General features: G+C 35.6%; 1 protein-coding gene and 1 pseudogene across 1 annotated transcript; both read right to left on the bottom strand.

The window, feature by feature from the left end:
* Positions 1-34: 34 nt before the first annotated feature.
* On the bottom strand, positions 35-3,094 carry LOC147284370 (isoflavone 3'-hydroxylase pseudogene; annotated as a pseudogene).
* A 7,525-nt stretch (positions 3,095-10,619) lies between these two features.
* On the bottom strand, positions 10,620-12,583 carry LOC147284369 (cytochrome P450 81Q32-like). Its single transcript, XM_086243049.1, has 2 exons — positions 11,636-12,583; positions 10,620-11,327 (listed from the first exon to the last, which is right to left on the bottom strand). The coding sequence occupies exons 1-2, from the start codon at positions 12,536-12,538 to the stop codon at positions 10,719-10,721; spliced, it is 1,512 nt and encodes a 503-aa protein (XP_086099175.1). The 5' UTR covers positions 12,539-12,583; the 3' UTR covers positions 10,620-10,718.
* Positions 12,584-13,533: the final 950 nt, after the last annotated feature.

Here is a 13,533-nt window from a genome sequence, read left to right as displayed (position 1 = left end):
TGGACCCATGTGCCCTGCATGTTTCACATTTACATCATGTTTCACCAACTCTCTCCCAATCAAAGCATTGAATCAACGAAGCCAGAGTCAAGCCCACTACCCGTTGGGCCAAGCCCACTCCGGGACAAGCCCTGGGGCCCAAGCTTGTACTTGTACTGTGCCTCATTCGTACCGTTTACAAAACCTCTCAGGCCTGAAGCTTTCAGGATCGTCCCACAATTTAGGGTCTCTGTGTATTGCCCAAGCATTGATCAATACCATTGTGCCACGTGGCACATCAAATCCGCCAATAGTGCAGTGATCAGACGAATGGTGTTGCATCAGCAGTGGACTGGGTAGGTTCAATCGAAGAGTTTCAGGCTCCGTTTGTTACGCCGGACTGTGTTGGACCGGATTATTTTTAGGTATTAGGCTGGACTGTGTTGGACTGGAGTAAGCTGGATTAAATGTTATCCTATGTTTGGTGCTGTGTCGGATTATGAAGCTGGATAAGCTAAATAGCACTGTCTTGTGTTTGGTGCATGGCCGGACTAAACTATAATTATTTTAATTTTTAAATTAATAAAAACAATTTAATTATTTATTTTTTAAAATATAATTTCAATACCTAAAATAATGTACGTTATGTATTTGTTTATTAAATAAATACATTTTATCCAATGACAATTCACTTTTTAATATAGTTTGAAGGATTATGCAACTGTTTTGGCAATGTTAATTAACCACCGTTATGATACTCAACATAACAACATCATCAAATATGATACTCGACTAGGTGCAAAATGAACTAATAACTTGCAAGTGTGAAATTTCATTACAACTCTCTTTAAAAAGTTATGTGTTTCTGCAAGTATTTTACAACAACTATGATGCTTTTCATGGCAATGACCTGCATTTTCCTGCAGACATGCACATAAAATTCCCACTCACAGATATTAAGGCAAAGGACTTTTATTTTCATAAGTGTCTACACAACAATTTATTGCCTAAACTCTCTTTAACTATAGTTTAAATATGGTGAGGTCCTTGCCTGCCCTTATTTCCATAGATTGATTTTTGAAAGTTCAACATGACACCAGACTGACATGTGGGAAATCAACTTTAATTTCTTGCTCAACCAAGAACCCCCTGAAAGAGAGAGTAAAAAGAAACAAATTTCCTTTATAGAGAATTCGCCAACATAAAGTCACTGTCAAACAAATTTCCCCTATAGAATTTGTCTTTCATTGTACACACACACACACACACACACACATATATATATACTAAAAACTATGTTTAGGGGACAACACATATATATATACTAAAAACTATGTTTAGGGGACAAGAACAGTACGTTGATTCTCTACCAAATAAAACAGTCAGCAAAATTAAATGTTATTGTTCTATTCCATTTACAACTCTAGAAATATTATTGTTCCAAAACTACAAACTAACCAGCTTCCATTCATTAAATGTTGACTTATGTAATTTAGATCCAACCACACCATGGGAAAAGTTTGGATTATTAAGGTAAAGGTGATCAGGTCATTAAGCACAGAAAACTGATCTTAATTTCATCTACATAAATAACATGGTAAATTTCAATACAATAAACTACATATTCAAAGAACAATCCAATTATATCAACGACCATTGAACTGGGAGGTCACAATCAATTCTCCAACAAGAAACACAAAGAGACAATATTTATTTTTGCCAACCACCAGCACAAAAGTAACACTCAGCTGCAATTCTATATAATAAGCTTGACTAACAACCAACTCAAGTTCTGACTTGAAGGCAAGCATATTAAAGCAGAAACACACACGCACAGAGAGGGAAAGAGAGAGAGAGAGAGAGGGAAAGAGAGAGAGAGAGAGAGAGAGAGAGAGAGAGAGAGAGAGAGAGACAGAGACAGAGACAGAGACAGAGATAGAAACAGAGACAGAGAAAGAGAAGACTCCCCTTCACAAAACTCACAACTACTGATCCAAGGTTTCTGCTCCCGAAAAAAAACCCAAAAAATATGCAGAAAAAAACCCACAAAATTACCTAAAAAAAATGCAGAAAAAACCCACAAAATTACTCAAAAAAAACCCAAAATATATGTAGAAAAACCCAATAGATCAAGCCATCAAAACAACAAAAAAACCCCAAATCTGAAATAAAAGAAGCAAAAACAAAGAACCAACACATCAAGTAAAGTGAAAAGAAAAGAAAAGAATCAAAAGCAAAAGATAAGAGTCATCAGGAAATAAAATGACAGAAAGAGAGAGAGCTGACCTTGTGAGATTTGAAGCAGAGGAAATTTGAAGAAGACGATGAAGTATTGGCGAGCGTCGACTGTCGAATGGCTAAGCAAATCAGGTGCTATGTAAGAAGGAGCTTACACAGCGAGGTGTGTTTACACGGTGCTATGTAAGAAGGGCTAAGCTCATTTTTTGGGTTGGGCCGGACTCCATAGTCCAACTTAAAATTAGAATGGTAACAACCAAACATGGGATAAGGGTGTTAGTTAACACTATCCTAGCTAGCACTAGCTAGCACGGTGAAACAAACATACCCTCAGAGATGATGGCCTGTAGATAGTGTAGCTTGGAGATGTCTTGTTCGTTGACTAAGTGATCTTGACCAAGTTGAGCATCGAGTTCGGCTCTAGCCTTTTTTAACACGTGCGGATGGTTGGCAGATTGGACAGTAGCACAGTGCCCATTCAACTATGATTGCTGATGTTTCAGTTCCCGCCAAAAATAGGTTCTGAAAAATTATAGTAGTTAGCTTGGTTATTACGAGAAGATTAAAAACGAGAGTAATTCTATAAGAACTAACTGTTATCTTTATTTTTAGATCCTAATTAATATGACAATATCTTATTTATTTATGTCTGGACCAATTATGGTGGTTAACTATTTACAACTAATAAAAAACTATCATATCATATTATCATGTCACATCAGTTAGTAACTGAAACTTGAAATAATAGCCGGCAACTTAGTATTACTGTATACGTTTGGACGGACCTGGATCCTCTGCCAGGCAAACTGTACCAGGCAATGTGCCTGACTTTTAATCCCAGCCCTTCAATAATATCTAATGGCTGAGATCTTATCATATTTCTAAATGATCTCTTTTCAATAAATTAATATTAAAAAAAAAAAAAGATAAAAAAATAAGAAAACCCAAAAACCATGATCCCAGCCCAGCCCACCCCACTGTACCACCCTCCTCCTCCTCCCCTTTCTTTCTCTATCCCAGCACGGTGCTGGTGTAAGCGGATCCCCTGGGTCTAAAAACCACTTCTTCTATACTCAACCTCTTGAATACATCCAGAGAAGTTCTGAATTTATGTGGGCATGGTGGCTGAAAAAAAAAAAAAAAAAGGTTCATCTTAATATCTGCAAAGCAGTGGTGTTTATTGTTTAATATCATTATTACTTTATTATACATCACATTCATGAAATTGAAGATTCAAGAAAGGGAGAAAAACTGAAGAAGTGGGTTTTAGAAAAGAAATGCGTGGGAAAATTTCAACAAGAAAAAGCCCTACACCATCAAGATATGTGGATTGCGATCTGGAGAAAGAGAGAGAGAGAGAGAGAGAGAGAGAGAGAGAGAGAGAGAGAGAGAGAGAGAAAAAGAAAGGGGAGGAGGTGGGTCTGCCGTACTGGGGAGGTGGTGCGGTGGGATGGGTTGGCCTGATGGGTTTTTGTTTTTCTTATTTTCAATTTTTTAATATTATTTAATGGAAAAGAAGTAATTTAGAAATGTGGCAAAATCTCAGCCATTAGATATTATTTAAGGACTGGGATTACAAGTCAGTCACATTGCCTGGTACAATTTGCCTGGCAGAGGATCCAGGTCCAAACAGCACCACTGCTTTGCAGATATTAAGATGAACCTTTTTTTTTTATTGGGCTGGGATCATGGATTTTGGCAGAGGATCCAGGTCCGTTTATTGTTTGGATTAGAGTAGTGTTATTCACACCTCTTTTTCTTGTTTCTCCACCTATCAATTTATAAAATTGTTAAAATTACTTAAAAGAACAATGATTTGCGAAAAATAAAAACAAACAAAAATTGCGTTGTTGTGGCTCCAAGCATGGTGGCTGCCATGGCAATCTTCAAGCATGGTGATTATCATTTTCCATGGCAATTAACTGCCATGGTACTTGCCTTTAATAAAAAACTGAAAAATAAAAAGAAAGAAAGTCACGATACCTACATGTAAACAATATAATTTGATCATATAATTAATATGTGAGTGGAGGTTAACACAGCACAATACTTCAAGCAAACAAGAGAAAACAAATCTGAAGAGTAAAACTAATTAGTAAAACAAAATGCTTGTTGTAATCTTGTTTCTTTTGGAAAAAAAAAAAAAAAAAAAAAAACTCAGGTGTTGAGGGAAAACCACAAAACATAAAATAAATAAAAAATAAAGAGAAATCTCATCAGAGGCAGAGCAACAGAAGGGAAGAGCGGAAGAAGACCCTAAACTAAAAAAGAAAAAAAGAAAACAAACAGCCTGGCAAAGCTCCAGCGTGGGGGAGGCGCGGAGTAAGAGTCTCACTTGTGAACAAATAAAAAAGGAAGAGGAGAAGATGAAGTGAACAGACGAGTGGAGGGAGGATAAGGAGGAAAGATTTTTTAAAGACGTGCTGTCACTATATTTTAGATCAGAAAATTTATTTTGAAAATTAAATTAAATTGAATAGGTAATGCTTACCCGTGGCGATTTATTACTGGACTGTGACACTAAATCCCCAAGCTGACATGGCATCACAGTTTCAGATAAGTTTTTCTCGTGTTGAGTCAAACTTTCTTCTAACAAATGTATACACTTAAATATATAATGCAAATAACATTTTTCATACAACTATTGTCTTCTTTTTTTTTATTATAAGAAGTTCATTACTTAATTCATTAAGCCTCGAGGACAAAATCATTGCCTTCTTGGACTAAGGCAACAAGCATCCAAGAGGGAAAAACCTCCATATATCCATTGGGACAGGGACAGTAATTGGGTCACCCCATAGGAGTACCCAAGGTCACCTCACTTTCTCTCCCTAAAAATTTTAATTTCGGCAATACCAATGCATGATCGAAACTGTTCATTTTTTAAATAACTTATTAAAGATTATTTTTATAAAAAATAAAATCAATCGGAAATCGTTTGGTTATATAACTGTTGTCAATTAAGTATAAAAAATTAATGGTTTTTGATTAAAGAGTATTTTTTGACCAAACCGTTGATTTTATCTATTTAATTGACAATAGTTATATAACCAAACGATTTCTAATTGAATTGATTTTTTACAGAGATGATCTATAATAGGTGATATAAAAAGTGAACGATTCCGATCATGCGCCGAGATTACCAAAATTGCAATTATGGGGGGTATGGTGACCATGGGGTACCTCCAGGGGTGACCCAAGTTCTGTACTATCATATTACAAACTCCACACTAAACAGAAAGTGTTGAGCAACTAAATGTGCTACATTATTACAACGTCTATTTCTAAATTGAAAGGAAGTAAGTAGGGGTGGGTATGGTTCGGTTATTCGAACTGCAAAGCGCAAACATCTAACCAAACCGCACCTATCTCTCTTTAATAAAATAAAGTCTTGAATTCAAGACAATGACTATTTGACCTAGTAGATAATACATAATCTCTCTTTATCGGAGTAGGTCCTATGTTTAAAACTCATGAACACAAGTTGATTAATAAAATAAAATAAAAGTCTTGAATTCAAATCTCATTAACTACAATGGTTGATGAAAAAAAAAGGGTTTAAAAAAATAATAGATATATTTTACATCTAAAAAAATCAATAATCTATGTTTAAAATAAAAATAGAAAATAATAATGATATTTTATGTCTAGAAAAAATATTAAAGGTCTATGTTTAATAGTTCGCAATTATGTACCGTTGTGACGCGGAGAAAAAGAAGTTTTTTTTTAAGTAGCCAAAAAAAAAAGTTTTTTTTTTCTAAAGAAAAAAAATTTTTATTTAAATGCTTATAGCTTTACCCCGGACAAAAAAGATGTTGACATGACATAAAACTGAAAAAGTTTTTTCAGGCTTATAAGCCTTACTCTATACGAAACATCACTTAAAAAGAGAAATTTTTCTATACAACAGAAATAAGGCTAATTTGGCATTTCAATTCAATAACATGATAAGCTTTATAATATCTATACTATTATATTTCATCACGTAAAACTATCGACAATTTGAAAAAAAATTTGTATATTTTGAAATATCAAATCAACCCATATCGTTATTATAGGTAGATTTTTCTCATACGTAAAAGCATACTTGGCATTAGCTTGATATGAAACTTGTAAGTTAGTATGGGTAATCAGTAATCTTGTTAGTTGGCATGAGGACACGGTTATAAATTATAATTATATTGTTTAACCATATCATTTTTTGTCTTTTTAGTCTATTTTGTCTATTGTCTAGTATGGGTCAATGACTTGATTTTTAAACGTGGACCGCAAGTTTCCTAATGGATTTTGAATGCTTCTGATTGAAAAAGGATGTTGTCATGCCTTTATAATCAAGGGACCCATATGTTAATTTTGATCCATTACCTTAGACTTTTTTTTTTGAATGAATGAGAAATATCATTGACATTACGAGGGATAAAGTGCCAGAGAGAGAAGTGGAAGACTATTAACGGTAGTGATTTGCTCTGGGCAATGGCGACTTTGGGGTTAATCTGAAGATTATATTGGGCTGTTTAATGTGTGAAGGCAGAGCTGAAGGAGAAGCTTTCAAAAATTTACGAGGTTAAGGACCCTAATTCAATCTTTGTTTTCAAGTTCCAGACACACTTTGATGGTGGTAAATCTACTGGCTTTGGATTGATTTACGACTGTTGAGAATGCAAATAAGTATGAGCCCAAATACGGGTTTATCATGGTAAGTCCAGAGAAAACTAACAAGTCAAATTAAGTTTGTTAATTATTTGTTGTTTTCACCTATAAACTACACTTATTGGGTTTTTTTATGCCTGATCTGATCGATTTCTGGTTGGTTTTGTGTCATTTTTTGATTCGTTTTTGAGTTTTAGTGGAATTGGGATTTGATGAGAAGTGGGTTTTGTTTGTTTTGGTTGATCATTGTTAGTGGAATTGGCTACATGGAACACTTTATGCTAAAATCTATGAAGTTGATAAGCTGCACAGTAGTAGTGGAAATTTTCTCCACAAGATATATAGTATATGATTTTAATTTTATTTATTTAATTATTTTTTAGATCCAAGCTGATAATCATAATTTGTGATCTTGCTTCCATACTCTAATTTTGTGATCATATAGTTGCGTGTGTTTGTAATACTCATTGGAATTTACAGTGAGCAAGTAGTAGAACTAATAAACTACAATTTATTTCAAACTATAAAATGTGATATTTTATTCTATGGTTCATATTGAAAATAAATAAGAGACCATTTGGATATTTTGGTATAAAATAAAGTCCAGGACATTTATGATATTGTTGTAGTAAATTCTGTGAACTTTGTGGTAGCATTGTTCTTCTGAATCTCTCTGATCACACATATAGAGATGAAGAATATTAAAAATTGAGTTTTAACATGAATGAAGAGAACTTTTAGTTTTTGAGAAAAGAGAACTTTCGCTCTAAATCTTCTTGCAATTATAGAATTCCTTATTTTAAAGGAAGTGCCAAAAAGCAGGCTGTAGATATACTAAATCAACAATGTTTAATTTTTAATATTCCATGCCATTGTTGTATACTTATTGCCACTTGGATGTTATCTTTTCAGAAACCTTATTGATGGATAATTGTACTTTTATTAGTCAAGATCAATATCTTTAATATAATCACACGCATGCACACACACACACACACACACACACACTCACCATCATTTTCTGATAAGTTTAGTTATGGGTGTATGTTGAATGATACACTTTTCAAAGGGTGAATTAAAAAATTTGTCTGGTGGGCGGCTGACTGGGGAATATTTTTCTTTTTAATGTACTTAGATATGTGTCTAATGTAACAAATTTTGGCACAACATATACTTTTATGGTAGTTGTATGTGTTTCTGAATATTTCACTCTTTGTTTCTGTTTTGAAAGTTTTATATTTCTAATGTTATATCACTAAAGTGTTTTTTATATGGCAGAATGAGCTTGATACCAAGGTGGAGAAGTCAAGGAAGCAGTTGAAGGAGAGAAAGAACAGGGCCAAGAAGATCAGAGTGAACCTATGTTAACCATAAATATGCTCTAACCAATTGTGACATACATATGCTCTAACCAATTTTGACATTTTCCCAGCTTTAAGGAAAATTCAATACTGGCCAAAAAAAAAAAAAAAATTCAATGGTTCACATCATTCTCTTTGCATTCAGTTAGCCATTATTTTTTTTCTATTCCGTTAGATCAATTAGAGCTAATCTAATGGTCAATACTTTCAAGGCTTCCAATGCCTGCAGTTATCATAGAATTTCCGTATAGTAAGTGGTTCAATAAAACAGATAGAGGCACTAAAAACAATATATGCACAATAGAAAAAGACCTCTATCTGTAATAAATAAATATATGTAACAACATGCGTAATAGGTAAGAGCTTCTAGCACACGTGGAAGGGTGGTGAGGCTAGCCTAATATACAAATTTTGCATACCATATGAATCAAGTCTAATATGCAAATCCATATCAACACATATTTGTAATGTGCATAGCTGACTGATCTTTTTTTTTTTTTTTTTTTTTCATTTGCTTATGCATTCACTCATCTCTTTCTTGGCTGTCACATTTATTCCAAATTTTAGAATTATATATAGCAACCTCTAAATATGTCTAAATGATTTTTACAATATTTTGCATTCTATCATAAAATCACTGAATCTTGGTTCTTGCAAGCCTTTTTCTTTAGTCTTCATTATCTTTCTCATTTTATTTGTCAAATAAAGTATTAAATTTTACACCAGCAAGCCGGGCACCCAGAAAAACATAGAATCTATCCAAACCATAGACAAACAAATTCAACATATGCACAATAAAAAGAGCCCATTGACACGCGCGAGAGCGCGTGTCGAGAGGCTAGTATAGTCTAAAGCCAACTGATTGTGAAGCCAGTCAGACGCTTTATCAATCCATGTTATCCTATGATCACAAGATACGACATGTAGAACTAACAAATGAGCCGCGCGATTACAAGTTCTCGAAACATCTCAACATATCGAATTATTAAATGATCTCCATACTTTTTAAGTTTCATCCATAAAATGACTATCGGGTGATAAATCTTCCCTATCATCTGAAGTCTTGAAATAATAATTTGCGCATTAAAATCAAAATGAATAGAATTATAACACACACCCAACTTGCTTATCACTTAAAAATTGTTTTTTCTTTTTTCTATAATTCAATATTTAAAAGTATATATGTACAACTGTTCAAAAAAATATATTTATATTTACAATTAGTTTCATGTGATTATATGGAGCTGATCAGACAAAAGACAAAAAAAAAAAAAAATTATATGGAGCTGGAATACTCAATTGACACATGGTACAGAATTCAAAGACCTTTTAGCCCCATTTTGGCCGTTCCCCCTCAGTCCCTTAGTTGATTTTTTTTTTTGACCACAGTCCCTTAGTTGATATTTTGACACATATCTAGCACTTAACAGTCACTTAACTCCATTATCTCTTATTAGTAATTAATTAAATGAAAAAAATTATCAACCGACGTTTCGCTCCAAAAATCCATTTCTCTTTTGATAATATTTTGACACGTGTACTTTATCCATGAGAGATAGCCAAAGGACCAAAGAGGCCCACCCGGTGGTAATGTTGCCACTGTCAAGGGCCCAATTTATGTTTGCTAAGCATTTCAACCATAAAATGGTATTATTTCGTTTATTAAGCAAATTGTATTAAAGAATTAAAAAAAACATTTGCAAGACAAAGATACATCTTTCACCAAGTTGGAAGGTGAAAGATTAAATTGTATTGATGGGTAGCCTAATTGGAAGGTAGATAGAATTACTTACAATGCACCCAAGTTCGACTCTCCCTCCCCCAACTAAAAAAAAGAAAAGAAAAAAAACAAGATACATCTTTCACCAATGGAGCAAAGATTATGATAATTAAGTTATTAAGATGACACATATTGTATTATTTATAAACTTTTTTAGTTTAAGGAGGAAAACTTTTATGGTAACATAGATTAATGATGTGACATTACCAATAGCAGAGAGGAGTGTGGATCCTAAATTTTAATGTTCCAAAACCCGATCTCTTTATCTTTGTTAATAATGTCACATCACCGATCCTTATTGCAAGAAAGTTAATTTCTCTAGACGAACTTGTCAAAATAAAAGTAAAAAAAGATTAATTTGTCAAAGTCTAAAAGAAAGAGATGAATTTGTCCCTACCAATGCCCACTGATGTCGTGAAAGGAAGCTACAAAATCAATTATTGTCCTCTCTTATTTTCTCAACAAAACTTATACATACAAAGATATAAATGATTGATATGGAAAAAGAAAAAGATACAAATGATTGAAGACCCAAAAACTTACATGATAGAATACAATTACAATAATATAATACATACTAGCTAGTTAAAATAGAGTTATTGTAATAGACTTGATGTACGTATCTGTCCTAAATTACAATACTTTAATTATATCTTCCAGCTAACCTACTTAATTTGCATGTTGACACAATTTTAACCATCACGCATAATTCAATAAACAATTTTCTTGACAATTGGACGTGCTTTACACATGGCTTCCAGTGGCACATATTTAGGCATGGTAAGTCCTTTACCTTCAGTCATATCAATCTCCTTCTCACTAACTCTCTCCCACTCAAAGCATTGAATCAATGACCCAAGAGTCAAGCCCACCACACGTTGGGCCAGGCCCGATCCAGGACATGCCCTTCTTCCCAGCCCAAACGGCATGAGCTTGTGTGACTCATCAGCACCGCTTTCGAACCTCTCGGGCTTGAAGCTTTCGGGATCATCCCACAACTTTGGGTTTCTGTGTATGGCCCATGCATTGACCAACACCATCGTGCCACGTGGAACATCGAATCCCCCAACAATGCAGTCATCAGATGAGAAATGCGGGACTAGCAATGGGGCGGGTGGGTACAATCGGAGAGTCTCAGAGATGATGCTTTGGAGGTAGGTTAGTTTGGACATTTCATATTCGTCCACTAAGCGTTCTTGGCCAAGTTCAGCATCCAATTCGGCTCTAACCTTTTTCAACACATGAGGATTGTTGAGCAAATTGGACATAGCCCATTCCAATGTTACTGCTGATGTATCTGTACCCGCCAATAACAACACCTGAAAATTAGTACAAAAACAACTTTATGTAACGACACGTGGCTTTATATGAGTAATACTAGAGGAAATGAGGTATTACATTTGAAGTGCACTTATTAATGACAACATATATAGTGCTTAGAAGCTGCAGAAATGTAACAAATTAATATCCTCTAGTTGTGATTATACAAGACAGGTAAAAGTCACCATCCTACAGCTTCATCTAGTTGTGATTGGGCACTTCAGGATATGGAACTTAACCTAAATAAATAATAAATCAATGCGGCAAATGCAAAAGCTTAATGTATAAGAGAGAATTTTGTACTAACCAGAATAAGCCCCTTGATAATTTGATCGGTGTAGTACTCAGGCTGTGACTCCTGCAGAGAAAGCAAACGGTCGATCATGGTGTTGGACGAATTTCGACCCTCCGATCTACTCTTACTGCGATGCTCATCAATCAGACCTTGTAAGAACCCATCTGTCCTCTTGGCCAAGTTGATCACCTTCTTCTCATACCCACCACTCCCAATCCAATTCAAGATGGGCAAGAAATCTTCTGCGTTCGCGGCCCCGCCGTAATGAAACGCCTCCTTCATGATCTCCCTGAACTGCCTGGCCTCGTCCTTGTCTGCCACGTCATCACCGTAGTACCTCTTCCCCGCCACCATCCTCATTATGATGTTGAAGGTCAGCTCGGAAAGCGTCGACTTCAACTCCACTTTGGCCAAGTCTTGGAGGGAGTTTTGGGAGAGTTTTCGGAGTAAGTGCTTGACTTCGTCCTTTCGGATGCCCGAGAAGTTATTCAGGCGGACGGAGGAGAAGATCTCCACGGCGCCGATGCGGCGGAGGTTGCGCCAGTGGTCGCCGTAGGGGGAATTCACCATGGTGGTGTAGTTGTAGCCGAGGTGCTTGCCCATGAGGAGGCGGGGGCGGTTCGCCAAAACGATGTCGTTGGTGGTGAAACATTCTTCTACTGCTGAGGATGATGAGATTATAACCACGCGACGTGAGCCAAACCAGAGAGAGAAAATGGGGCCGTGTTTTTGGGAGAGGCGGTGGAAGGTGCGATGGACTGGGTGTTTTAGGAGATGGAGGTGGCCGATGATTGGGAGGGAGGTTGGGCTTGGTGGGAGGTTTGTGTAACGCCGTCGTTTTGATTGGAGGAGGAACTTGAAAGTGAAGAGGAAGAGGATAAGGGAGAGGGATGTGTAGAACAAAATATCTTCCATGATGAAGTTGCTTTTGCTTGGTTGATGAGGCCGGTTGGATTGATATAATCTGTGGTATTTATAAGGGGAGGAATTGAAGCTATGAGGAGTGGTACGTGTGAGAGTAAAGCCTCAAGCAATGAATGAATAGTATGAGTTACCTGGGTCTTTTGGTTGTCATTCATTTACTCTAAGATTTGTATGCAATATATTAATATACAGAAAAGTCTATTATTTTTATTGCTTTTTGGATTGAACGTAGGGACCATTATGACAATCTAGTGAATTAATTGATCAGCTGGGAAACTTAAATACATATTGAAATTAAAGTCCAATCGCACTCTTGAAATTCTTCCTCAATTCTCATCTTGACCACCAAGTATTAATTAGAAATCTAATTTTCAGACAAAAAACACTAATAATCGAATCATAGGTACGAAATATTATGTTTGCATGTTTGCATATTTGCATTCGACAGTGTGGCCAGTTGGAGCAAACTCAAGGCCAAAGAATTTTTGTTTTTTGTTCTCCCCCAATGCCAAAGAATTCGTTGCGAAATGCAAACTAGTATGTTTTACAGCTACAGGTTTTACTACATCTTTGGGAGATGGAGATGGCCTATGATTGGAAGAGAGAATGGGCCTTGTGGGAGGGTTTGGCGACGTCGTTTTGTTTGGAGCAAGAGCTTGAAAATGAAAAGGAGGGAGATGAGGAAGAGGGATGTGTATAGGAAGGTGTCTGCCATGGCTTAATTGCAATTAATTGCTATCCAAATTTTGCAGTTTCGTCAAACAAAGTTGTTTCCAATTAATTGCTATCCAAATTTTGCAGTTTCAGGTACTTTGGTCAAGCTGTGCAGTTTCAGTTACTTTGGTCAAGCTGTTGATCGATGACTCATGTGTATGGTGAGATGGGCAATGCTGCAATAGGTTTGGCTTCTTATGGGCTCTATCGTAAGGATTGTTTATTCAGCGGTGGGAATTAATAAAACGTTCATCTAAGTAGTGTACACACTT

The sequence above is a fragment of the Dryas octopetala genome, chromosome 5 (genome assembly GCF_963921425.1).
Source record: "Dryas octopetala chromosome 5, drDryOcto1.1, whole genome shotgun sequence".
In the NCBI taxonomy this organism is placed as follows: domain Eukaryota; kingdom Viridiplantae; phylum Streptophyta; class Magnoliopsida; order Rosales; family Rosaceae; genus Dryas; species Dryas octopetala.
Note: the sequence above shows the minus strand (reverse complement) of the source record. Positions and strands in the feature narration are given on the sequence as shown.